The sequence below is a fragment of the Anopheles coustani genome, chromosome 2, assembly GCF_943734705.1.
Source record: "Anopheles coustani chromosome 2, idAnoCousDA_361_x.2, whole genome shotgun sequence".
In the NCBI taxonomy this organism is placed as follows: domain Eukaryota; kingdom Metazoa; phylum Arthropoda; class Insecta; order Diptera; family Culicidae; genus Anopheles; species Anopheles coustani.
The window spans coordinates 76,624,031-76,649,671 of NC_071289.1; the positions used below are offsets into that span (position 1 = coordinate 76,624,031).

The following is a 25,641-nucleotide window of genomic DNA, read 5'->3' on the forward strand; positions in this document are numbered from 1 at the left end:
TCGAGTCCAACGCACCGGTAGGGGAACCGGTTTGCTTGCCGTTTCCTCCCCGCGCGGTTCGTTATGCTTTTTTATGTTGGCTCACCTCCGTTGGCGCAAGGTACGAGCGGGGAAAGGGAAGCGGAAGGGACAGTACGCAACCGTCACCACTAACACGCGCGCACCGGCCAACGTTTGGTTGAACGGAACGTCGTTGTTTTTGCCGCTTTCCGCCGGTTGGACGCGGTTGATCTGGCGGTGTTCTCGCGGTGTTGTCTCGCGAGCTCTTCCCTCCTATCCGTGCGCTTGTTTTGAGATTCCGTTGGACGTCGCGACGGAACCACCACTACATGAAAACGGGGCACACCGCGGGAACACCGGGTGGCGCCGGAGAATGAGCGCGAATTTTTGAGCGATTCAATTGAACCTACTCTCTGCTCCGCGAACCGGCTTAAGGTTGAATTAAATTTCTTAACGCACACCGTCTTTGGGGTGCTTCCCCCCAGGCCCCCGTTACACAAACCCCCCAACGTTGCGAGCCATGTGCCGCACATTAACGCTCCTTTACGAGAGTGCTCTCGATCCGCTCGCCAGTCTCGTTTGAACCGCGGTCGGTTGTAGGCACCGTTGTCGAGCCCGAACGCAAGTCGCTGCCTCCAAACCGGGGCATCGTTAACATTTACCCATTCCCGCCCCGTTCTACCCCGAAGGTCCGATCCCGGTAGGAAAGCCCACAAGGGAGTTTTAAAGGGGAGGTTGTTTTTTTCCCTCCTTCTTTTGACTGTGAAGCATCATACCCTTACTTACGCCGAGGGTAGAGAGATAGGTCACCTAAGTGAAGTGGCTGCGTATTTAAACGGATCAGTGCAGTCCATCCTCTCCATCCGGCACGTTGAGCACATCGCGAATTTGTCAGTCAACGCTTTATTTGTGGATTAAAGCTCCTCCACTTATGGAGGAATAAAACATCAAGAACATCTGCCGCGATTGAGTGCGATCGTCGTTGTTGTCCCTTGGAGGAGTGAAGGAAGATCCAACCGGGCGTTCCAAAGGGTGTCGTGTCGAGTCAGGTTTCAGCGCGGAACCCAACACCCTCCCCAAGTGTTAGTGACCCTTTCGGGTGGAAAATTGTCGCATCATAATTCATACGATCTTGCGTGCGTGGAAATAAAAGTGCTCCATCGAACCGCAAGCCCCCTCCGAAATAGAAACCGTCGCTTGTGGTGTACTCGATTTCGCGATCGCAGTTTCGCGTACCGGTAGAGCACGTGTTACCGCCACCGGTTTCCGGTTACCGGGTGGGGCCGGTGTTGTTGTGGTGTTTTTTCCCCCTGTATAACTGCCCTTCGCGACAGCATAAACTGCCCCAGAAGAAGCGGAAGACGATGGAACTAATCAAGAGCACGCCAGCTGCCGGATCGGAGCAACAACCGCAGCAGCCCCAATCAAACGTGTACGATGAAATACGGCAGGAAATTGACAAAATGGACCCGTACGCCGAAACGATCACGCTCACCTACCATCTGCGCCAGTTTGCCGAACTGTTTCTAAGGCGCATCAACGACGATCAAACGCTCAAGTAAGTAGTTTTCGCCAATCGTTTTTTAGTATATCAAATTAATCCTACGGTTGGCTTCCGTGTGGTTTTTCCCAACCTCGAAACCTTCGCTTGGGTTAGGCATTTGCCCGAAGCCACTTCTCTTTGCATGATTCATCTTTATGGATATGATCACGATCCTTTCGCCTTCCAACCGACGCCGGCACGGAGTTGCACCATTCAGTTAACGGTTAGGTTACGGCCACGATGCATAATACTGTGCGTCAGTTAAACGGTACCACGACGGACAGGCATCGATGAGAAAAACCAGTTTCAGTGCCGGTTTTTTCCTCTTACAAAGCCACCAGGAAATGTACGATGTGATCGACGCACGATCGGGTGGCATGGGGGCAGCCCAACCAGCATCCATTGTTGTTTTGGTGGGAACAGGCTTTTAACGAGGAAAAAAGATGGCGTCTCGACACTAATTGAAGAGGCTTTACGCGTTACCGATTAAAATACATAAAAACACAATCGTCGGTCAGTTAAGAAAGTTTTTCAACGCATCAGAAAATACAACTGGTTCGTTTCGGCTTTCTTACTTGCTGCCATTTTTGATCGATCGTCTGAGATCTGGCGCAAATTGTGCCCAAATCAACATGATTGATGGTTCAATTTTTAATTTTTTTATTCTCTGTAAACAGTCGATGTTGCAATGTGTTCAAATTTACCTTCTGCTAGGTGTGTTGACGACGAACTTTATTTTGAAACCAAAAGGTTCGCGGTGCGTCACAGCGCCCTTCACAGAGGTTAAAGATTGATATCACGCAGAACCGCCGCTGGGAATTGCGTTCACAACGATGCACCAAAAAATACCTTCAATGTTCCCACCATCGGTCGGGGGTTGAAAATAACGACATCCACCGGGAAAGGGCTCCGAGTTTGAGCTGACTTGTTGAATGCTTTTTTATTTAATCTAATATGCACTCCACATTTATGTTTACCTCAACGAAATGAAAGAGGAAAAAAAATGCGTCCACTTTTTTGTCCAATGTGTGGGAAGGCAATACCTCCGAGCGCAAGTGGCTGATAACGAACACACAAACACGCACACACGCCGATAATGGAGCCACCCGGTGGATGATGACAAGCGAAAACAACAACCGCGTGTTACGAGTACAACAGAAATTACAATAATTCAAAATAAATTATTTGAAATAAACCCATTCACCGCATGTGTACTGGTGAAGTCGAGAAAAAATGTGAATTGTTGTTTTAAAATGTTGAAGCTGTATGCCACATGTTTTACCCGGCAAGACAGTAGTAGGAAGCGATAGAGAGGTTCATATTGTTGTCCTTCGGATGGTTGTGTTATCAGAACAAATACATCTCAAAAGAGATCGGAGGGCACGCGAACGGAAGTTGTAAAAAATTAAACATAATTTTTATAGTTATGTTGCAACATGTGAATACCGTAAGAAAAACACAGCAGATGAGCAAAGGGCAAAATCATAAATTGATTTTCTTCACTTTTGCTCGCTCGCATTGAAGGGGAAAGAAGAAGCAGAATCGTAATTGACTTACGTAAAACAGCACGTGTTTCAAACACGTGGCCTTGAAGCTCCACGTGTTTATCGTCTGTTGACATTTCTCGTTGTGTCGCTGCGTCGATACAGCATGTTCCATTTTTTTTTTACTTTTTCACATAAACAAATTCTAATTCGTACCTTATCGTTTCAGTACTCTCTTCGCTCACCTCAACGAGGCGGCCCTGGCGGATAACAAGTTCGCCGTCAAGATGGCGACCGTGTTCGGCTCACATCAGCTCGGAGACGCCATGATACAGGAGACGAAAATTCGCAATGCCATGATCGGTACGCTGCAGCAAAACTTCCTCGCCATCGAGCGGTTGAAGCAAAGTGATCCGCAGCGTTTCTACAACTCCGTCACGCTGCTCGGTGAGTACTACAACCGGAAGAAGGTGCTTAACGGCCGGCGCATCAACATCCTCGGCCAGTCGTTGCTGCTGCTGCTGACGTCCGAGCTGGAGCAGGAGATCACCAAAAGCGCTGCCACACAACAGCAACCACCGCACCAGATGGATGCCGAGTTTGCGAAGCTCCTGCTGGAGCAGATAACACTGAACGGTGCGGTGGCGAAGGAAGACCACCGGAAGGAAATCACCGATCTGCTGTTCACGATCCGCAAAGCCCTGATCACCGTACCCAATTTGTGTTCACGAACAAAAGCCTTCCTCCTGATGGCGCTCGATCTCTACCATTCGAATCTGCCGGAAGATTTGTTCGCAAAGCTGTACAGCAAGTATCTCAGCGAACCTCAGCAACCGGCGGTTCCAACCACAACTTCTACCCAATCAATTGAATCGGTTCGCGAGGTGCCGCCTAGCGGTGAATCGAAGCAACCCACGGCAAATGGAGAATGTACTGTTCGGGGGCAGCAGGAAAAATCATCACCGGAAGCGGTGGTCACACCAAAAGCCACTGGAATCAGGGCAAACTCCAACTCACGGGGCACACCGGCCGGTGTTGGGAAACCACCATCCCCCCAGAACGGTGCGCGCACAATCCACGACAAGGAAAACACTCGCCGGTCATCGTCACGCACCAAAGCGGCACCGGAAAAGAAGACACCTCCCGCGTCGCAAGCGTCCAAGCGAAACGTACGCGTCAGCGAGGACGGAAAGATTGTGGCCACCATTACCCGCGATTCACCGGCGTCGCCGACTAAGAAAGCGCCACCCTCGCCAACGGTCGGAACCATTCGGACGGAACGTTCGCCGGTAAAAAAAGGACTCTCCCCACGGTTGGAACGATTAGCAGCACTACCGAAGATTACCATCACCTGCTCGACGCCGTCACCGAAGCGGCAGGCGGGTAACACCTCGGCCACATCACCCCGGGCCGTTCTCGGTGTGGCGTCGGCAAAACAACAACAACAACTATCGCCAAAGCAACCACCTAAAAGCCCCATCCGACCGCCGACCCCGAAAAGCGTTCCGGAGATGCAAAAATCTCCTGGGGGTAATGGTCAAAGTAGGGCTACACTTTCATCACCCGCCCAAGGCACGAATTCGGTTGAAACAAATAAGTCAACAAAGGCTCCACATGATGCGGGAACTTTACCACCGAAAGAATGCGGCGTCGGTGGCACTGAAAAACATCACGAAAACGGTAAGACTACACCGAAGTCTTCGCCATCTACCGAAGTCTCGAAAGAACTGACTAATCAGATGTCTAATGGAAGAGAACGTATAAACAAAAGTGATTCATCTTCTCTACACGCCTCTAATGATGCAGGCAATCCTCCGGTCCTAGACAACGGTGTGACCGGATCTGTGTCGAATGGAACCTCCGACGGCACAGTGAAAGCTGAAAATACCCAAGAAGCTCCCGAAGGTGCACTGAAACCCACGGTGAAATCATACTTCCGGGAGGATAACATGGAAAATCTCTCCTGGGACGCCATGAACGCGCTCGACGATGACTCGCCGCAAAAGCTGAACCCTCACACGAAATCGTTCCTATCGTTTTTGGCCGATCATTGATGTTGGGGCTGGTACAGTCGCTAGTCAAAAAGGGCAAAAGGATACGTACTACTATTACTACTTTTTGGTGGATCTGAAGTATTGTCGTACCTCACTCGGTCAATAGAGGTAATTGGGAAGAATTTATTTTATATTAAACTTTATATTGTGACGATGGATGAGGTAGAAACGATTGTAGAAATTATATATGATTGTAAACTAGAGAAGATAAAATTCATCAGGCCACAGCTCATCGAGAAAGACTGCTCAGATAGAGAATTAATTTTAATGGCAACTATTGTATAAAAAATAATGGCACGATAGTATACAAACCCGATGCCCGGTAAGCGATATAATGGATATAAAGACAATCACGAGTTGTATAATTTATTCTTCCTTCTCCAGGGAAACCCTTTTCGGAAAGAAACTGAAATCTATCCCAGGAATCGGAACGGAAAAGACACGCTGGTCTAGCTTTCCTCACCGTTTGGTTTTTGGCGCATTGTCTATTAGTTGTAATGAGTTTATTATATATATACTCCTTCATTATTTTCTACTGTCCTAGCGATACCTTAATTACAATTATTTTCAACAACCGAAGGATCCATGCGGTAGAAGCTCATCTTTCGTGGTTAATGAGTAGGAGACATCGTTACGAGTAGGTTAAATTTCATGATTGACAGTGTGTTGAACCGTGTCCGAGTAGTGTGGATGTGTATGAAAAATGTTGCCCAGAGAAAAATGGTGCCATTACAAGTCTTTAACGTTGAATAGTTTCACTTTTATATTGTTGATCGGGGATGTGCAAAAATGGTAAAGGTAAGTATAGCATCTCGATCGCGATCGCGATCATTGCGTGCGAGCGTGGGAAATGGATCAAAGTTCAATCGGGACGTCATGTGGCTTTACAATATCGCTTGATTCGGTCACAAGGGTATTGCTTCCGGCCTCAAGGAAAACAAATCTTGCGGAGTATAAAAGGAAAATTGAAAATCCTATTCCGGGACGCAAAAGAACCGTCAGCTAAACAAGCTAGCGTGGGAATTTTGCAACGATCGTAGCGAACATAGCGAAACTCAGTTCTACCGTTATGTAAAATTTAGCATCATAACAATCAGCACCGTAAAGTATGGGGTCATTTGCAGTTTGGTTGGTTGGTTTTCCCAGCGCGCACTAGGCTTAAGGTTCCCAATTTCTTTTCCCCTCCCGAGGCACAGACGGAGACATTCAGTTAGGAATTCTTTAATGGTCTATGAACTGTGGTAGAAATGAACAAATCAATTAATCTAACCTAAGTCCGTCCCTCTTCGAGTAAAGGTTGGTTTAATTACCGCCCGCTGTCGGTTTCTATCAGCTAAAGCTGCATTGCTTCATTCATTATTCAATGTTATCAACAGTTTTCGTATATCTTTACTATCAATTAAAGAACGCACTAGAGACACAAAAATGTACACCAAAAATTAAAAAATAAAATAAACTAAACACAAATTAACATAATGCACTTCTCTGCCTAACCGAACAATTGCAACAGATAAAAATAATATATAATTGCTTTTAGCGGACATCATTACGAGGCAACAGCATGGATGGAGATTGGTTTGTGGTGAATGAAATGGACTTGAAATTGATTGAAATGCACAGTAACATTGATATTAAATTGACAACAAACTTGGGTTCGAAGAAACTATATCGATTAAAATCACGCCATGATCCAGATTTAATCTACCGCATTGTGGCATTGCCATATCGATGCCATTCAAAGTTATCGCATACACTGTCTCGAATCGTTATCTCACGTGTAACGTAGTGGCGCAATCCAGTCTACTATTTTTAAGGACATTATTTTGATCGGTCAATTCAATTAATTACAGTAATTCCTCGTATATAAAACATTTTTTAGTTGGTTAAAAATAAGAAAGATGTTGGCTAATGCGAGAGTTTTCCTTTAAAAAGTAACCTGTTTTCAAACGGCATGAACACTCGTTTCCGTTCTTCGCAATTACCTACATTGGTCTAGTTTGGGAACTTTTGCATAAATTTTAAAATGGTCTTCCATGTTTTTACTACGAAAACATTATAGTGTATGGAAAAACGACCTCACATCCGTCTATGAAATAACTATGAAGTACTAAATGATAGGACAAAAGTCCTATCCGGAAACAAAAATAAAATGCTTTTGAAAAACCGCTCACGATACAACCGATCAAAGTAGATATATAAACGGTCCTCCGTCGAAAAGTATAATTCGGTGTCCATTGTGTCCTCATTCAACGGAGCGTATTAGAAAAATTGAAAGCCATATCCTCCTCCCTTCTGATGCTGCTTTTGCATCGCCATCGTCTTTTCCTGCTATAGTAAGTTGTTTATCTGGCCCATCTGAAAACGTGAAAGATGAAAAACAAAACAATTAGTAAATGAGGTCGCCTCAGTGCAAAACAATGAGTGCCCTCTTCCTGGGTAGCATCTTACCAGTGATCTTCGATGTGCCTCCTTTTCGATCACCACCTGCGTCTGCTGTGGGGAAAACTTTAATACGGCCGCTATAACCTTGACGAGCGTACTGTTGTTACCGGTTACACTACCACTGAGATACTGTAAAGACATCACAATTGAAGGTTTTAAAATCCGTTCGAATCTATGCTTTAAAGGCTCACCGTACCTGAAATAGAATGTTTCTTAAGTACTCGAACTCGGTGTTGGCGGCAATTCCTTCATTGTGATGCATGGATACCTGCGGAATAAGCAGACGGAGGAACCATGTTACCATAGTGAACTTTGACAGAACCGGACCAAAATATAACAGCAAAGCATGCTTTGGTAACTTTTCCTTACCAAAGTTTCATCCAACTGCCGGGACAGTTTATCGTTGGCCAGCTTTAACCGCTCGTTCGATTGCTCCAGTATGAGATAGTTCTCGCACTTCTGCTCCAGAAACAGATTCCGGTTCGAAACATCCTGCACCTCGTGCATGATCTTCTTCAGCTTGTTCTCTAGCTCTTCCTTCTTATTCCGCAGTTCGTCGTACGATTGCTGCTCGCTGGACCCAACACGCTGCCCGCCATCCGTTTCCTGCAGCGCCTTGACCTCCTTCACGACCGGTGGTTCCCGTTTGAGTTGTTCAATTTCCGACTCAAACCGTCGTACGGCTTCTTCCGTTTCGGCTTTGATTGCTTCCAACCGGGATCGCAATTCACCGTTTTCCGTTTCTAGACGCGTCTTTTCCTGCTCAACCTTCTCGACCTCGGCTCGAAGCTCCTCCCGGAGGGACTTCTGCTGTCGCTCGGCGTCCTCCACCTGGCGCAGTTTGTCCGCAATCGCTCCATTCAACTCACTCTTCAGTTCGTCCAAATCACGCACGTAGTTTTCATTTTCAAGTTTTAGTTCAGCCACCGTTGACAGCTCACTCCTCAGTCGATCGAGTTCCTTGGAACGCTCCTCAATCTCCGAACGCAGTTTGTTTACTTCCTCCTGCAATTGTGTCTTTCCGGCGTTTGCTTCCTTCAGCTGCGATTCCCACGTTTCCCGGGCGGTTGTTTCCAGCGATTGTTTTTCCCCCGCGAACTTTCGTTCACATTCTTGCCGTACGGTTTCGCTTAAGCTTTCAAGCTCAGTCCGGTGCCGGTCCGCCAACTCCTCCACCTTTTGCCGCTGCTCCGCTTCCTGCTTTTTCTCCTTGGCCACAAATTCGTTGATCAGCTTCGTAATCTCCTGGTCGCGTTCCTCCAGCATCGCTTCCGTTTGGCTCTGCTTGGTGCGTACCGTTCCCAGCTCGGTGTCCTTGGCCGCCAGCTTACCCTTCGTCTCCTGCAACTCCCCCTGCAGCTGCTTGGTGAGGGTGTTTAGGTATTCATTTTCTATCTTCACCTCCTCGTAGCTGGCCAGCCGTTTCTCCAAGTCCGTCGCATTCCGGCCGAGCGATTGCTTCTCCTTCGCCAGCTCCTCCATCTGCCGCTGGAGCGCATCGTTTTGATCCATCAGTCTTCGCTTGTCACTTTCCAGCAGCGCCTTCAGCTCGTTGTGCTTCCCCTTGAGGTACTCACTCTCGGTGCGCAGCTTCGCAAGGTCCTCCTCGAGGCATTTGTTTGTATCGAGAACGCACAGCTTTTCCTTCTCCTTTGCCTCCATCGCGTCCTGCAGCGAGCGATGCTGGTGGTCGAGCAGTTCCTTCTCGTTGAACAGCTTCGCGTGATCCCCGGTACACTGGCTGAGCTGGTCGGTCACCGTCTTTACCTGCGCCTCGAGCCGCTCGCACCGTTCGATTTCCTTCCGTAGCTGGTCCTCCTGTTCCTGCAGCCGATTGTCCGCTTCCTTGAGCGCCACGTTTAACTTCCTCAGCTCTTCCGCGGTCCTTCGGCTGCTTTCCTCCAGGAGACAGTTTTTCTCCGCCAGCTGGGAATTTTCGCACTCCACCTCCTGCAGTTTCGTTTCCTGCTCCCGCACCTTACCCTGCAGCTTGCCGAGGGTGTCCTTTTCAAGCTTCACTCGCGCCTCACAGTGTTCACGCTGCAATCGCTCGATCTTCTCCTCAAGCGTTTGCTTCTCCTCCAGTATCTTGGAATGTGCATCCTTTACGTCCTTCAGTTGCTCCTCCAGTCGACCGATCTCTTGCAGGATGTTCGTAACCTGGGCCTTCAGTTCCGTCTTCTCGCGGATCTCCCGTTCGAGCGTTTTCTCCAGGTCCTTCTTTTCCCCCCGGATGGTGTCTATTTTGGTGCGCAAGTTTACACCCTCCGTCTCGAGATCCGTCTTCTCGCGGTGGGCCACCTCGAGCTTTTCGGCCAGCTCTTCCCGCTCTTCGCTCAGCCGCCGGTTTTCCTCCGATTTCAGCTCGAGCACGTGGTTCAGATCGCGTGTCGTTTCGAGCAGTTTCTCTTCGGCGGCCGCCATCGAGGCACGCATCGATTCCTGCAGCGACCGGAGTGCCTCGGATTCGGAATTTTCATTAATTATTTTCAAATTTCGTACCTCCTCGGAAAGTGTTTGCTTTTGCGCGGTCAGCTGTTTCAGGTCCGCTTTGGATTGTTTCAACTCCTGCGTCAGCTCATCGTTGGCCGCGCGTAGGTTGGCCTTTTCCTCCGAAAGCTTCTTGAACTTTCCATTCACCTTCTCGAGCTTCTCCTTGAACTGGTCCACCTGCTTGGAGAGTTCGCCATTGCGATCAAACACTTCCTTCACGCTCGCCTCGTTGCTCTTCCGATCGCGATCGTGCAATTCTTTGGCCGCATCGAGGGCCTTCGTAAGCTCGACGAGTTTCTCTTGGTCGAGCGCTTGAGATTTACGGCTCGCGGCCAATTCTTCTTCGGCTTGCTGCAATTTTTTCCTGCTCTCCGCGAGCTTCTCCTGGTCGAACGAATGAGACTTACGACTAGTGGCCAATTCTTCTTCCGCCTGCTGCAACTTTTGTCTGCTTTCTGCGAGCTCCTTGTCATCCTTTTCGAGTTGCTGTTGCTGTAATCGTTCGATTTCTTTATCACGATCCGCCAAACGCTGCTCCGTTTGTTGGACCTTTTCTTCCACCGCCTTTTGGGCCGATTCAATCGTGGACAAATGTTGTTCTTTTTCCTTCAATAGTTTTTCGACCGTTACGAGCTTTTCGACGGTTGTATCTGCACGTTGGGTGGATTGCTCGAGTTCCTTTTTCAAACTCTCCATCTCGGCTGATCTGTCCAAGGATTTTGCCGCCTGCTCCAGTTCCTTCACCTGCCCGGCAAGCCTGTCCTTATCTTGCACCATTGCGGCGAGTTTTCCCTCCACTTCGGTTGCTTTCTTGTTCAGCTCGTTCTTCTCGTAGTCGAGCGTCAGATTAGTCGCCTTCAGCTGCTGCCGTTCCTTTTCCAGCTCCATAATCGTCCGCTCGAAGTCGATAAACTTCGATTCGAGCTTGTTCTTTTGCTCGTTGCACGTGTTCAGTGTGCTCTCGAGCTCCTTCGTTTTGGCGGCAACCTTGCGCACCTCTGACAGCTCCTTCCCTAGGCCGTCCTTCTCGAGCAGCGTCTGCTTCATGTTCTTCTCCAAGCTGCCGAGCTGTTCCTTCAGCTTGCGCACCTCAGCCTCCTTCGCCTCCAGCTCCGAATGGATGGCCATTTTGTTCTCCGCGATCGTGATCGTGTGCTCTTCCTCGCGCTTCTTCAGCTCGCTCACCTCGAGGCTAAGAACGGCCTTCTGGCGTAGCTCTTCGTTCAGCTTCGATTCGAGGGCTTTTATTCGTTCCTCGAGTGGCCCCGTATCACGCACCGGTGACCCCCTGTTGCCATTCGTTCCTCCATCCTCCCCGGTGAGCGAGATTAGATCCTTTTCGCCTCCACTCAAGTTGCCATTCTCGCCCACCAACTCCAACTTCGAGCGGAGCGTTTTGACCACGCACTGCAGCTCGTCGATTTCCATCCGCAGGGCCGAATCGAGATGTGCCTTGGCTTGCTGCTCGAGCACGCATTGCTCGCGCAATTCACTCATCCTCCGAAGCGCCTTATCTTGCGTTTCCACCAGCACCGCGCGGGCCTTCGTGTTGTCCTTCTCCAGCTCGCGGTAGCGCCGGGCCAGCTCGGTGTACCGTTCCCGGTACTTTTGATACCGATCGAGTGCTTTCTTGTACGCCTGGAACAGCTTGTCCTTGCTGACCAGATCGAGCTGATTCGGTCCGTTGGTGGCGACCGACCCGGCGACGGATTCTGTTTCACTCGCCGATACGTCCACGTCCGTTTCGAGGTGATATATCGCCGGTGAGTCGTACGCCGGCAGCCGGAACGAAACGTCGCTCGCCATCGAAGAGTTCGACAGGCGGCGGGCACGCGATTGATACGTCGAACCGCCACCGGAAGACCCGACCGCCGAAGAAACCGTAGTGTTTGGGGAAATGCCATTGTTGAGGCTCACGTTCGATAGCACGGAACTGTTACCGGAGGTATTGGCCACATTGTTTTCAGTCTGCTGATGGGACGCGGGAGTATTGATGGTGCTAGAGTTTGCCCGCTGTGGTGAATTTTGAGGTGTATCTAAAAAAGAAAATCGAGTAAGTCATGCAACACGAACCGTTCCCGTTTGGGGTGCTGAGCGAAGTGTACTTACCATCTTCAGTGATGCTGAAAAAGTTCTCACTTCCTGAGACTTCGGAGGTAGTTGAAGATGCCGAACTAACAGCGGCCTATAAACAGATAATGAAAACAGAATTATCAACTCTTGTTTTTCTACTGCAAACAAACTCAAGAGTAAAGGCAAATACACTAACAAGGAAGGGTGAGTTACTATTCAACCTGAGAAATAACCATTTCCACCCATTTATCGTCCAACATATCTTGCGGTCATCATCAGTTCCACGTCAACTGACGAGACGAACATGCGAAGTATGCTAATCACATACCTTTGCAGCGCAATGACCCTTTTTCCTAACGAAGTAGGCGAAGACTCCACCCCAAAGCTGGTGCAAAAAAGGCTGAGGAGCATTTGTAAACAACATTCGTCATCTTCCCGAATGAGCTTAAGTGGATACTGCCGTGTCAGCAGAGTCTTCAGACCATCTCTTAGGAGACGACGTAAACTAAAACCAAAGATGTTACTACGTGTAAGCGGTCCATTACTAATGCCGCCCATGGCATAGAGAAGAGAATCGCTGTTAAGATGGCTTGGCGGAGGAACATAATCCCACACAAATTAGGTCGGGAAGAGAAGACGACAGCCAGATTATTACAATAATTAACACCGTACACAGGGGAAGGGAGGAAAAACTAACGAAAGCAGCGACAATCATGACCATCGTTAGATGCGTTGCGAGTGGAATGGAAAACGATTACGAAAGCTGGATTGCGAAAGAGCCATCGAATGGAGGCGCGAATCGTACCTGCAGTCCCTTGGAGATTTGCTCGAACCTTTGAGGCGACTGTTTTACCTCTTCGGTGATTTTTTCTTTCAGCTTTTTAAACATATCGGCCAAGGGCAAATTGCTTTCCTACGGCAATCGTCACTTTGTGGCCTAGTTGGCCAATACACTATCACTGTATCTAATCCAAGGGATGCTGCTAGTGCACCCACTGTCCCCTTCGATAAAGGATAGTATTGTGGGGTGCAGTACTATTAAGTGACCGTGATTCGCGTATCAAACACTACGGAATGCGTTTTCGTTCAGCTCTGATTACATTGCACTACATTCGACACAACACCCAAATCATACCACCCCGTGACACGCACGAAACCCACAAACACTGGACGACCCACTGAAAACCATACGCCCGAGTCACGTAAAAATCAGCGTATATTTTCAGTGCAGTTTTACTCGGACGTCCAATTTTGGCCGAGGGAAGATAAAACTACGTGGTGGTAAGAAAATGTCTCACTTTCCACTCCTCGGTCGTTGAGATGTGAGGTCGGAGCTGGAGCGATTGTTTTAATCCGCTCCGATCCCAATTAAAGTTGTTTTTCTAATCGGTCGAAACTATAACACAACAAATTTGTCTTCGAAGCAGCTGTAATAAGCGTTATGAAAATAATAGTTATGTTTCCGTGTTAAAACCATCATTGATTAGATAGGCTAATGTTTTTTATGATAGAAGAAAACAGAAATCATATTCATTGACTGGGTGGTGCACATCCCTACATATCTAAGCCTACCTGGCGGATGTCAAAACCGGGTAGGCCAAAACATTTCGTATAGTGATGGGAAGTCTGTATGAGGAACAACAAGGAACTGGGTTCGAGAGTAAAAGAAAAGATAAGATTATTCACAATTTATGGCGTCATATCGGGAGCAATCGTTAAATTATATCTATAATAGCATCTTTTTTGTAAGGAAAAGGTACTTCTGCTGGTTAAATCACTCAAGTTTGACAAAAGAAATCTTTTTGATGAATTACACTTTCAGGAGCTAGGTCCTATGATCCATAAGATGGAATCGTACGCACCTGCTGGGTACTGGTCAGAACGCCCACCACTGTTTTACACTTCGCATCGCTTCGTGAAAACGGCCTTGCTAGCGTCGTGTGGAAAGTTTTAATGCGAATTTATTCTGCAAAATCTTCTTGAAACTGGTGAAAAATACATTAAAAGTGTTGCTTAGGTGGTAAACTTCAAAGTAAGTATGGTATCTGGTAGTGAAATGTGGAAATGACGCCTTAAATTTGGAATGAAAATGAGGCTTGTTTGCACCGCCGGGTGCGGAGCCGTACGCACAATGCGCATCGCACGGTGTATCATGGCGGACAATTTCGCAACTACGTGTGCTTGAAAAGTTTATCCTGCAGAAGATTTGACGATTGTTTTGTCCCCCATGGGAAATAACACTCGATTAATTATGTTGTGTGTGATTGGTTCTCTGCAGTTTATCAACCATGTCCATTCCGCCATATATGATACCGCCCAACCAATGGGCGGCGCATATGATGGCCCAGCAGCAAGTGTACGCCGTGCAGCACGCACAAGCACAGGCTCAAGCACAGCAGCAGCAACAACAACAGCAAGCGGCCCATCTACATGCCCAGCAGATGGCAGCGACCCAGATGCAACTTCCGCCGATGGGACACATTCCGCCTGGTCCCCCTAAGCCTGTGGATGTGGTGCTGACGGAGGAAAAGCTGCAGGAGAAAGGTTCCTAACCGAAATGATTTGTATCGAGGGCGGAATAAAGAAAATGTCCTCTTTTTCGGTGTTCTCTTGTAGCTCAAAAATGGCAGCAGTTACAGACGAAACGGTTTGCCGAAAAGCGTAAGTTTGGGTTCGTGGACGCGCAGAAGGAGGACATGCCACCCGAGCACATCCGGAAGATCATCCGTGATCACGGTGACATGACGAGTCGCAAGTACCGGCACGATAAGCGCGTGTACCTGGGAGCGCTAAAGTACATGCCACACGCAGTGATGAAGCTGCTGGAAAACATGCCCATGCCTTGGGAGCAGATCCGTGACGTGCCGGTCCTGTATCACATCACCGGTGCGATTACTTTTGTAAACGAGATCCCGTGGGTCATCGAGCCGCTCTACATTGCCCAGTGGGGCACGATGTGGATCATGATGCGTCGTGAAAAGCGCGATCGTCGGCACTTCAAGCGGATGCGCTTTCCGCCCTTCGACGACGAGGAACCTCCGCTCGATTACGCGGATAACGTGCTCGACGTGGAACCGCTCGAAGCCATCCAGATCGATCTGGACTCGGAGGAGGATGGCAGCGTGCACGATTGGTTCTACGAGCACCGTCCGCTGATCGGTACGCCGCACGTGAACGGCTCCACCTACCGCAAGTGGAACCTCACCCTGCCCCAGATGGCCACACTGTACCGGTTGGGTAATCAGCTGCTTACCGATTTGGTGGATGATAACTTCTTCTACCTGTTCGATCCGAAGAGTTTCTTTACGGCGAAAGCCCTCAACATGGCCATTCCCGGAGGGCCTAAGTTTGAACCGTTGATTAAGGATCACAACGTTGGGTAAGTGAACGAATGTTAAGAAAGGTGTCGAATGAAGGAGATGTTTATTCTAAAACATTCTATTGCAGTGATGAGGATTGGAACGAATTCAACGATATCAACAAAATCATCATCCGGCAGCCCATCCGTACGGAGTATCGTATTGCATTCCCCTATCTGTACAACAATATGCCACACTTCGTACATCTATCATGGTGAGTTAAGCATATCCGACATTATTCTATAACGTTCCCTGTTTCCATCGTTTTGATTTGTTCACGGTCGTGGTAGACGTTTACACGACTTTTGTATTACAACGATGGTAGAATAATTAGTCTCTAGAATTTGTCTTACTACTAATTTTAAAACAAGGGATTTTTCTATCGTACGTATATTGTGGGATTAATGTTGATTGTTTACACTGAAGTCATGGGAAACGATTGCTCAAAACCACAAACATTCCATTTCCTTAGTTATAACAATTTGTTCAAGTTGTGATTTGATTTATGTTTTAAAAATACACTTGTCTCGGAATCTATCGTTCATGATCGACGTTCGGTTAAGAAAAGTCTCGCCCTTTATCGCTTTTTTGCTACAGGTACCACACACCGAACGTGGTCTTTATCAAAACGGAAGATCCGGATCTGCCGGCCTTCTACTTCGATCCGCTGATCAACCCAATCGCTCATCGGCATGCGGTCAAGGCGGTCGAAATTCTAGTGGACGACGATGAAGAGTTCATCCTTTCGGAGGAGGTCCAGCCGTTCCTGCAAGATACTCCCCTGTACACGGACAACACGGCCAACGGGATCTCACTGCTATGGGCACCGCGTCCCTTCAATATGCGCTCTGGTCGATGCCGTCGTGCGATCGATATTCCGCTGGTTAAGACCTGGTACAAGGAGCACTGCCCACCCGGTCACCCGGTGAAGGTACGCGTCAGCTATCAGAAGCTGCTGAAATACTACGTGCTGAACGCGCTAAAGCACCGCAAACCGAAACCGCAGAAGAAGCGCTATCTGTTCCGCTCGTTCAAGGCGACCAAGTTCTTCCAAACCACCACGCTCGATTGGGTCGAGGCTGGGCTGCAGGTTTGCCGCCAGGGGTATAACATGCTGAACCTTTTGATTCACCGTAAGAACTTGAACTACCTCCATCTGGATTATAACTTCAACTTGAAGCCAGTGAAAACGCTCACCACAAAGGAGCGTAAGAAGTCGCGTTTCGGTAACGCGTTCCATTTGTGCCGCGAAATCCTGCGTCTGACGAAGCTGATTATCGATTCGCACGTGCAGTACCGGCTGAACAACGTCGATGCGTTCCAGTTGGCCGACGGGCTGCAGTACATCTTTGCCCACGTCGGTCAGCTAACCGGCATGTATCGGTACAAGTACAAGCTGATGCGACAGATTCGAATGTGCAAGGATTTAAAGCATTTGATTTACTATCGATTCAATACGGTAAGAGGAGGGAAGATCCAAATAGGCGGGCGGTTGCCAAGAGGGATATGCATCGGTTGCTAGAGATTTATTAATACGTTTGGCTTGTTTTGTCACACAGGGACCGGTAGGAAAAGGCCCCGGATGTGGTTTCTGGGCTCCGGGATGGCGCGTGTGGTTGTTCTTCATGCGTGGTATCACGCCGCTGTTGGAGCGTTGGTTGGGCAATTTGCTGTCCCGTCAGTTCGAGGGTCGCCATTCGAAGGGCGTCGCAAAGACGGTCACGAAGCAGCGCGTCGAATCGCACTTCGATCTGGAGCTGCGCGCGTCGGTAATGCACGACATCGTGGACATGATGCCAGAGGGCATCAAGCAGAACAAGGCCCGTACCATCCTGCAGCATTTGTCCGAGGCGTGGCGCTGCTGGAAGGCGAACATTCCGTGGAAGGTGCCCGGGCTGCCGATTCCGATCGAAAACATGATTCTACGCTACGTGAAGATGAAGGCGGACTGGTGGACCAACACGGCGCACTACAACCGGGAGCGTATCCGTCGCGGTGCCACCGTTGATAAGACGGTGTGCAAGAAGAATCTGGGACGCCTGACTCGACTCTACCTGAAGGCGGAACAGGAGCGCCAGCACAACTACCTGAAGGATGGGCCGTACATTTCGCCCGAGGAAGCGGTCGCCATCTACACGACCACCGTGCACTGGCTGGAGTCGCGCCGTTTCGCACCGATTCCTTTCCCACCGTTGTCGTACAAGCACGACACGAAGCTGCTCATTCTGGCGCTGGAACGTCTCAAAGAGGCGTACAGTGTAAAGTCGCGCCTGAACCAGAGCCAGCGCGAGGAGCTTGGACTGATCGAGCAGGCGTACGACAATCCGCACGAGGCTCTGTCGAGAATTAAGCGTCACTTGCTGACGCAGCGAGCATTCAAGGAGGTAAAAAGGCAGAAAGGGGGCATCATCACGGGTTGCTTTGGTTATTTACACTTTATTCTCTCTCTCTCTCTCCCTCTCTCTTTTCTTTTCCTTTAGACCGGCATTGAATTTATGGATCTTTACAGCCATCTCATTCCGGTGTATGACGTGGAACCGCTGGAAAAGATTACCGATGCCTACCTCGATCAGTATCTTTGGTACGAGGCTGACAAGCGTCGCCTGTTCCCGCCATGGATCAAACCAAGCGACACGGAACCGCCACCATTGCTCGTGTATAAATGGTGCCAAGGTGGGTCCCTTCTTTAGGTTCTGTTTTTACGAGTAATTTATGTGAAACGTTTCAAGTTCCCCATTGAAAACTAGTTGGACACATGCCGGTGTGTGCTTTGTGACAATGAGATTTTACAGTTGAAGTTCATCCCCTTGTTGCAAACCTCACGCTGGCGGTGCTTCCGATGGACATCGTGCTGTGACCAGTCATGGACTACTAGGCTAAGAAAATCAACCTAGAATCAAAGAAGAGAGATACAATGGTGTTTATTGTTTATTTAGTTAGAAATTTCAAAAGAATTTTGTTAGCATCTTCTTACTATCATTTGATTGGTTTCCGGCTTTTTCTTCCCCCCTAGGTATTAACAACCTGCAGGATGTGTGGGACGTGTCGGAGGGTGAGTGTAACGTCCTACTCGAGTCAAAGTTCGAAAAGCTGTACGAAAAGATCGATTTGACCTTGCTGAACCGTCTGCTCCGGTTGATCGTTGACCACAACATCGCCGATTACATGACGGCCAAGAACAACGTGGTCATCAACTACAAGGACATGAACCACACGAACAGCTACGGCATCATCCGCGGTCTCCAGTTTGCCTCGTTTGTCGCGCAGTACTACGGGCTGGTGTTGGATCTGCTGGTGCTCGGTTTGCAGCGCGCCAGCGAGATGGCCGGTCCGCCGCAGATGCCCAACGACTTCCTCACCTTCCAGGACGTGGCGACGGAGTCGTGCCACCCGATTCGACTGTACTGCCGCTATGTCGATCGTATACACATTTTCTTCCGCTTCACGGCGGAGGAAGCGCGCGATTTGATCCAGCGCTACCTGACGGAGCATCCGGATCCGAACAACGAGAACATTGTCGGTTACAACAACAAAAAGTGTTGGCCGCGTGACGCCCGGATGCGTCTGATGAAGCACGATGTGAATCTTGGTCGGGCCGTGTTTTGGGACATCAAGAACCGGTTGCCGCGATCGGTGACGACGGTGCAGTGGGACAACACGTTCGTGTCCGTCTACTCGAAGGACAACCCGAACCTACTGTTCAACATGTGCGGCTTCGAGTGTCGCATCCTGCCCAAGTGTCGCACGCAGAACGAAGAGTTTACGCACCGGGATGGCGTGTGGAACCTGCAGAACGAGGTCACCAAGGAACGCACGGCCCAATGTTTCCTGCGCGTGGACGATGAGTCGCTCAGCCGCTTCCACAACCGCGTCCGACAGATCCTGATGGCATCCGGATCGACCACGTTCACGAAGATCGTCAACAAGTGGAACACGGCACTGATCGGGTTGATGACGTACTTCCGCGAGGCGGTCGTTAACACGCAGGAACTGCTCGATCTGCTGGTCAAGTGCGAGAACAAGATTCAGACGCGTATCAAGATCGGACTGAACTCGAAAATGCCCTCCCGTTTCCCGCCGGTCGTGTTCTACACGCCGAAGGAGTTGGGTGGCCTGGGCATGCTGAGTATGGGCCACGTACTGATTCCCCAGTCGGATCTGCGCTGGTCGAAGCAGACGGACGTCGGCATTACACACTTCCGGTCCGGCATGTCGCACGACGAGGATCAGCTGATTCCGAACTTGTACCGCTACATTCAGCCGTGGGAGAGCGAGTTTATCGATTCGCAGCGTGTATGGGCAGAGTATGCCCTCAAGCGGCAAGAAGCGAACGCGCAGAACCGCCGTCTGACGCTGGAGGATCTGGAGGACAGCTGGGATCGTGGTATTCCGCGTATCAACACGCTCTTCCAGAAGGATCGGCACACGCTGGCGTACGACAAGGGATGGCGAATCCGGACGGAGTTCAAGCAGTACCAGGTGTTGAAACAGAATCCGTTCTGGTGGACCCATCAGCGGCACGACGGTAAGCTGTGGAACCTGAACAACTACCGCACGGACATGATTCAGGCGCTCGGTGGTGTGGAGGGCATCCTGGAGCACACCCTGTTCAAGGGCACCTACTTCCCCACCTGGGAGGGTTTGTTCTGGGAGAAGGCGTCCGGGTTCGAGGAGTCGATGAAGTACAAGAAGCTCACCAACGCCCAGCGGTCCGGTTTAAACCAGATCCCGAACCGTCGCTTCACGCTCTGGTGGTCACCGACGATCAACCGTGCGAACGTGTACGTCGGTTTCCAGGTGCAGCTCGATCTGACCGGTATCTTCATGCACGGCAAAATTCCGACGCTCAAGATTTCGCTCATTCAGATCTTCCGTGCCCATTTGTGGCAGAAGATCCACGAGTCGATCGTGATGGATCTGTGCCAGGTGTTCGATCAGGAGCTGGATGCGCTGGAAATCGAGACGGTGCAGAAGGAAACTATCCATCCGCGCAAGTCGTACAAGATGAACTCGTCGTGCGCGGACATTCTACTGTTCCCGGCGTACAAGTGGAACGTGTCGCGACCGTCGCTGCTGGCCGACACCAAGGACACGATGGACAACACGACGACGCAAAAGTTTTGGGTCGACGTGCAGCTGCGCTGGGGTGATTACGATTCGCACGACATCGAGCGTTACGCGCGCGCCAAGTTCCTCGACTACACGACGGACAACATGTCGATCTATCCGTCGCCGACCGGTGTGCTTATCGCGATCGATCTGGCGTACAATCTGCACAGCGCCTACGGCAACTGGTTCCCGGGCTGCAAGCCGCTGATCCAGCAAGCGATGGCCAAGATTATGAAGGCCAACCCGGCGTTGTATGTGTTGCGCGAGCGCATCCGAAAGGCGCTGCAGTTGTACAGCTCGGAACCGACCGAGCCGTACCTGAGCTCGCAGAACTACGGTGAGTTGTTCTCGAACCAGATCATCTGGTTTGTGGACGACACGAACGTGTACCGCGTGACGATCCACAAGACGTTCGAGGGAAATCTGACGACGAAGCCGATCAACGGGGCGATCTTCATCTTTAACCCGCGCACCGGCCAACTGTTCCTGAAGATCATCCACACGTCCGTGTGGGCGGGCCAGAAGCGTCTCGGTCAGCTGGCCAAGTGGAAGACGGCCGAGGAGGTGGCGGCCCTCATTCGTTCGCTGCCGGTCGAGGAGCAGCCGAAGCAGATCATCGTGACGCGCAAGGGTATGTTGGATCCGCTCGAGGTGCATCTGCTCGATTTCCCGAACATCGTCATCAAGGGCTCGGAGCTGCAGCTGCCGTTCCAAGCCTGCCTGAAGGTGGAAAAGTTTGGCGATCTGATCCTGAAGGCGACCGAACCGCAGATGGTACTGTTCAACCTGTACGACGATTGGCTGAAGACGATCTCGTCCTACACGGCGTTTTCGCGTCTGATCCTCATCCTGCGCGCCCTGCACGTCAACACGGAGCGCACCAAGGTGATCCTCAAGCCGGACAAGACGACAATCACCGAGGCGCACCACATTTGGCCGACGCTGTCCGACGAAGAGTGGATCAAGGTGGAGGTTCAGCTGAAGGACCTCATTCTGGCCGACTATGGCAAGAAGAACAACGTGAATGTGGCGTCGCTGACGCAGTCGGAAATTCGTGACATCATCCTCGGTATGGAAATTTCCGCCCCCTCCGCCCAGCGCCAACAGATTGCGGAGATCGAGAAGCAAACGAAGGAACAGTCGCAGCTGACGGCCACGACGACGCGCACGACGAACAAGCACGGTGACGAGATCATCACCTCGACCACGAGCAACTACGAGACGACCACGTTCAGCTCGAAGACCGAGTGGCGCGTGCGAGCGATCTCGGCGACCAACTTGCACCTGCGTACGAACCACATCTACGTCAGCTCGGACGACATCAAGGAGACGGGCTACACGTACATCCTGCCGAAGAATGTGCTGAAGAAGTTCGTCACCATCTCGGATCTGCGGGCGCAAATAGCGGGCTACCTGTACGGCGTCAGCCCACCGGACAACCCGCAGGTGAAGGAAATCCGCTGCATCGTGATGCCTCCACAGTGGGGCACCCACCAGCAGATCAACCTACCGAACACACTTCCCGCCCATCAGTATCTGAAAGACATGGAACCGCTCGGATGGATCCACACGCAACCTAATGAACTGCCGCAGCTTTCCCCGCAGGACATTACGACGCACGCCCGCATCATGTCGGAGAACCCCGCCTGGGACGGGGAGAAGACGATCGTCATCACCTGCTCCTTCACGCCCGGCTCGTGTTCGCTCACGGCCTACAAACTGACCCCGTCCGGGTACGAGTGGGGTCACAAGAACACGGACAAGGGCAACAACCCGAAGGGATACCTGCCGTCGCACTACGAGCGCGTCCAGATGCTGCTGTCGAACAAGTTCCTCGGTTTCTTCATGGTACCGGCGCAGGGCAGCTGGAACTACAACTTCATGGGCGTGCGGCACGATCCGAACATGAAGTACGAGCTGCAGCTGGCCAACCCGAAGGAGTTCTACCACGAGATTCATCGTCCGTCCCATTTCCTGCTGTTTTCGAGCCTGGAGGAGGCGGGCGATGGCAATGGGGCCGATCGGGAGGATATGTTCGGTTAATGGAGGAGCTAACTTACATGTAACGAAAAGGATGGCATTTTTTGTTTTCGATGGTAACACACTGATGTTTTAGTAACAATAAGGAATGGACGAAGGGACGAAGACGTAAATATATTAAGTCCTTTTTCTCTCTGTACGGAGATGGTAGATGATTTCCGTTATCTTTTATGTATTTTAATTGCTGTACTGTAGATCATATCTCTATCGCAATAAAGACTACTTTAAACACTATAATGTTCGTATTTAGCTTATGTCACAAATATGGTTTCAAAATTATAAAATAATCCAATAAACATGATTAATGCGGTGTTTATCACATTTCGCTATCGGGGAGGAAAACAAAGGAGGGTTGTACTATCCTTCCCCCTACACAAGAAGATTCTGTTAGGAATCGTCACCCCAGTCAGGGACATTCAAACCCCCCTTCAGACCAAAAACTGACCCGCACCACGTGCTAGGAATTGTAAAACGTTTGAAAACTACAGTCAACTCCCAGTTATACACAGTAAGAAAATGTTGAACAAATCAAACAAACAATTCACATCGATCTTCGTTAGTATTTTTTAACTAAATCAGGCACCTATTGAGGGAACCTTCTCTTCTGTGGTTAATTTTCTTTACAAGTGTTTGATAGGAAAAAAATAGAAGAATCTCGGATGATTGGGAGTCCACTGTATTTTTTTGCATTCGCAGACGAAACGGTGGGTGATTATATCCTTTTTTCGCACCCTCCGTCCCAATGCGCATGCGTTTTCTCAGTAAACATTCCCTGCCGGCTTCTATAGCAACGGGAATATGGCTAGGATGCCGCCATCGGGATGCATTCGAAATCCTTCGGTGTATTCTCGGTACGAAGGTTGGATGATTCACCATAGCAACGGGATAAATAGAAGGCTAGAAGATTTTCCAACCGACAGGATCCACTTTGTTCACTGTTTTCGTTTAGTTGTGCTGATAGGAAAAGGTAATGTAGAAATAAAGGCTACAATAAAAAATCGTTTACTTAGTGTGTGCTAAATCGCGAAAGTGAAATTGTGCTTGATCTTTGTTGCAGGTTTGTTAGCGAACTTTGTTCTAAACCGCCGTGATCGCTGCTAACAAAAATATCGATTTCAAGTACCGCCCTATGGAATCGCTGTTCGAAAGGCTATTTTAAAACCCAAATCAGTTTTCATTTCTCATCCAGTAGCAATTTTCGAACTATCCCCCATCGAAGCCATCTGAGTGACGGGGAGGATGGAGGACCAACCGAAAGCGGAAGGTGAGGCGGACAAAAAGATTGTCCATGTGTACCCGTTGGTAAAGGTACGTACGTTAGTGTCGGTGCACTCGATTGTAAGCTTACTAGATTCGTCACAAACATAAGAAAAGACCCTTTTTAAAATATTCCGCACCACCAGTAATTTTGTTTAACTTTTTCCATTATCGCTTGTTTGTGCAATCTTTCTTCGCACTCTCCCTTTCTGATACACACCAAATGAAAATGTTCCTCATCCCGAATCTACCACAACCTGCACCACAAATACCATCACTATCACCGCCAACAACGCCACCTATTCCGACGGGGCCAGTTTTCCGATATGAATGACGATGTCCGAGCCGAGGCGATAGAATTGAGCATTACAGCGTGTGAGAAATACGCACAAAACTACGAGGTAAAAGCAATTGTTCAGCACAAATTATTCGTCCACCTTTTTTCACTATCCCTGTGAGAAGATACCCGAACGAAATCCTTCCTAAAATCCTTTTCCTTCTATATTTCCTTCTTCTATCTAATATTTGTGATTCCAATCAGGGGTCGGCAGGTCTTTTTTTAAACGAGAAATTATTGTTTAATCTCCTACGATATTACAAGATAAAATTTTAGTACTTCTCAAAACGACTCAATGTTCACTACTTTAAAAGAAAAGTATAGATGTTTAGCGATATTCTTTTTTACAATTCTATTTCACCTATTCTTGGTGATTTGATCGTGCGCTGACCCCTGCAAGATTAAACGGAATTAAGTACACGATGAAAAATTATACATTAAAGAAAAGGTTAAAGTATAAAATTTGAAACCAACTCGTTCTGTCGTTTGTTTCCAAAAACGGTTCCACCGCCACAGATTGCAGCGAAAACGATCAAGGAGCTGATGGACAAAAAGTTCGGCACCTTTTGGCACGTGGTCGTCGGCGAAGGCTTCGGGTACGAGGTATCGTACGAAACGAAAAACATTCTCTATCTCTTCTTCGGCGGCAACCTGGCGATCGTACTGTGGAAATGTTCCTAAGTTTGATCAAAAGGAAATTTGACGAAATATTTCGGTTTAGAATTTTGTTTTTAGCAATAGCAGGATGTTTAGTTAAATAGGAGGCAAATACATTTGTTAATGGACGCTTAGGTGAAAATTTAAAAAATTAAATGTAATCGTTTTTTGTGTTCTTCGCTTTTCCTACAAACACCAACTTTCCTTTCCTCCGCCCCAGTCAATCTTGTAAAAATATTCCTAACGAAAAATCGTCTCCCAACCATCGGCCCCCATCATTCCCAGAGACGAAAATGTATAAAATTGTTAACCTTGTACAAAACCTTCTTATTTGCACCTACAACTAAAAAAAAATGTACCAAAATTTCTTACCATCTGTACATACGCTGTGTATAGATGTACAGATCCCCCCGGGGGAGGGATTTTATTGTTTAACCGTTCCCATTGGTTTCCGTACTGTAAGATAAATGTTTTCTATCCAACCAAAAGCCAATCCAACCGAACATTCCAAAAAACATGTACAGCAATAAGCAGGAAAGGGCGTCACACGATGAAAAGGAAGTCTGCAGGAAATGCTTCCACGGTCGACCCGATGATAATAATCCGATGAAGATCTCCCGGGAATTCCCCACCCGGGAACCGGTCCACCCGGTGCAGCGCTTCCTGGAGGCTTGATTTCTCACGTTCTGCAATGCCATTCTACTCTAATCTGCGCCTAACAGCGTCATTGTTGTTTAAAGGACCGATGAAACGATGAAAGATCACAGCGAACGAAATGCTGCCTGTGAGCTCT

At 49.1% G+C, this 25,641-nt stretch overlaps 4 protein-coding genes across 4 annotated transcripts; 3 read left to right on the top strand and 1 right to left on the bottom strand.

Moving 5' to 3' along the window:
• The first annotated feature begins 1,364 nt into the window (after positions 1–1,364).
• On the top strand, positions 1,365–5,392 carry LOC131265065 (mucin-2). The gene is made up of 2 exons (XM_058267327.1): positions 1,365–1,558; positions 3,257–5,392. The coding sequence occupies exons 1-2, from the start codon at positions 1,365–1,367 to the stop codon at positions 5,079–5,081; spliced, it is 2,019 nt and encodes a 672-aa protein (XP_058123310.1). The 3' UTR covers positions 5,082–5,392.
• Positions 5,393–5,561: 169 nt separating this feature from the next.
• Positions 5,562–13,307, bottom strand: LOC131266512 (golgin subfamily A member 4). The gene is made up of 6 exons (XM_058269062.1): positions 12,895–13,307; positions 12,126–12,201; positions 7,893–12,052; positions 7,720–7,791; positions 7,530–7,652; positions 5,562–7,436 (listed from the first exon to the last, which is right to left on the bottom strand). The coding sequence occupies exons 1-6, from the start codon at positions 12,976–12,978 to the stop codon at positions 7,410–7,412; spliced, it is 4,542 nt and encodes a 1,513-aa protein (XP_058125045.1). The 5' UTR covers positions 12,979–13,307; the 3' UTR covers positions 5,562–7,409.
• Positions 13,308–14,032: 725 nt separating this feature from the next.
• On the top strand, positions 14,033–22,791 carry LOC131266510 (pre-mRNA-processing-splicing factor 8). The gene is made up of 8 exons (XM_058269060.1): positions 14,033–14,121; positions 14,368–14,633; positions 14,706–15,468; positions 15,537–15,662; positions 16,046–16,907; positions 17,008–17,832; positions 17,929–18,121; positions 18,462–22,791. Exons 2-8 carry the CDS (start codon positions 14,378–14,380, stop codon positions 22,598–22,600), a joined length of 7,164 nt encoding a protein of 2,387 aa, XP_058125043.1. The 5' UTR covers positions 14,033–14,121; positions 14,368–14,377; the 3' UTR covers positions 22,601–22,791.
• A 1,045-nt stretch (positions 22,792–23,836) lies between these two features.
• LOC131266528 (dynein axonemal light chain 4) lies at positions 23,837–24,873 on the top strand. The gene is made up of 3 exons (XM_058269085.1): positions 23,837–23,905; positions 24,172–24,255; positions 24,708–24,873. The coding sequence occupies exons 1-3, from the start codon at positions 23,837–23,839 to the stop codon at positions 24,870–24,872; spliced, it is 318 nt and encodes a 105-aa protein (XP_058125068.1). The 3' UTR covers position 24,873.
• Positions 24,874–25,641: the final 768 nt, after the last annotated feature.

Bases quoted from the DNA above. Each gene is read 5' to 3' on its own strand.
- LOC131266528 (XM_058269085.1), top strand. From the start codon at position 23,837: ATGGAGGACCAACCGAAAGCGGAAGGTGAGGCGGACAAAAAGATTGTC. The intron at 23,906-24,171 runs GTACGTACGTTA...CGACGGGGCCAG, and splicing joins ATGTGTACCCGTTGGTAAAG to TTTTCCGATATGAATGACGA. The intron at 24,256-24,707 runs GTAAAAGCAATT...CCACCGCCACAG, and splicing joins AATACGCACAAAACTACGAG to ATTGCAGCGAAAACGATCAA.
- LOC131265065 (XM_058267327.1), top strand. From the start codon at position 1,365: ATGGAACTAATCAAGAGCACGCCAGCTGCCGGATCGGAGCAACAACCG. The intron at 1,559-3,256 runs GTAAGTAGTTTT...TTATCGTTTCAG, and splicing joins AACGACGATCAAACGCTCAA to TACTCTCTTCGCTCACCTCA.
- LOC131266512 (XM_058269062.1), bottom strand. From the start codon at position 12,978: ATGTTTAAAAAGCTGAAAGAAAAAATCACCGAAGAGGTAAAACAGTCG. The intron at 7,792-7,892 runs GTAAGGAAAAGT...CTTATTCCGCAG, and splicing joins GGCAGTTGGATGAAACTTTG to GTATCCATGCATCACAATGA. The intron at 7,437-7,529 runs GTAAGATGCTAC...TCACGTTTTCAG, and splicing joins AGGCACATCGAAGATCACTG to ATGGGCCAGATAAACAACTT.
- LOC131266510 (XM_058269060.1), top strand. From the start codon at position 14,378: ATGTCCATTCCGCCATATATGATACCGCCCAACCAATGGGCGGCGCAT. The intron at 14,634-14,705 runs GTTCCTAACCGA...GTTCTCTTGTAG, and splicing joins GGAAAAGCTGCAGGAGAAAG to CTCAAAAATGGCAGCAGTTA. The intron at 15,469-15,536 runs GTAAGTGAACGA...ATTCTATTGCAG, and splicing joins ATTAAGGATCACAACGTTGG to TGATGAGGATTGGAACGAAT.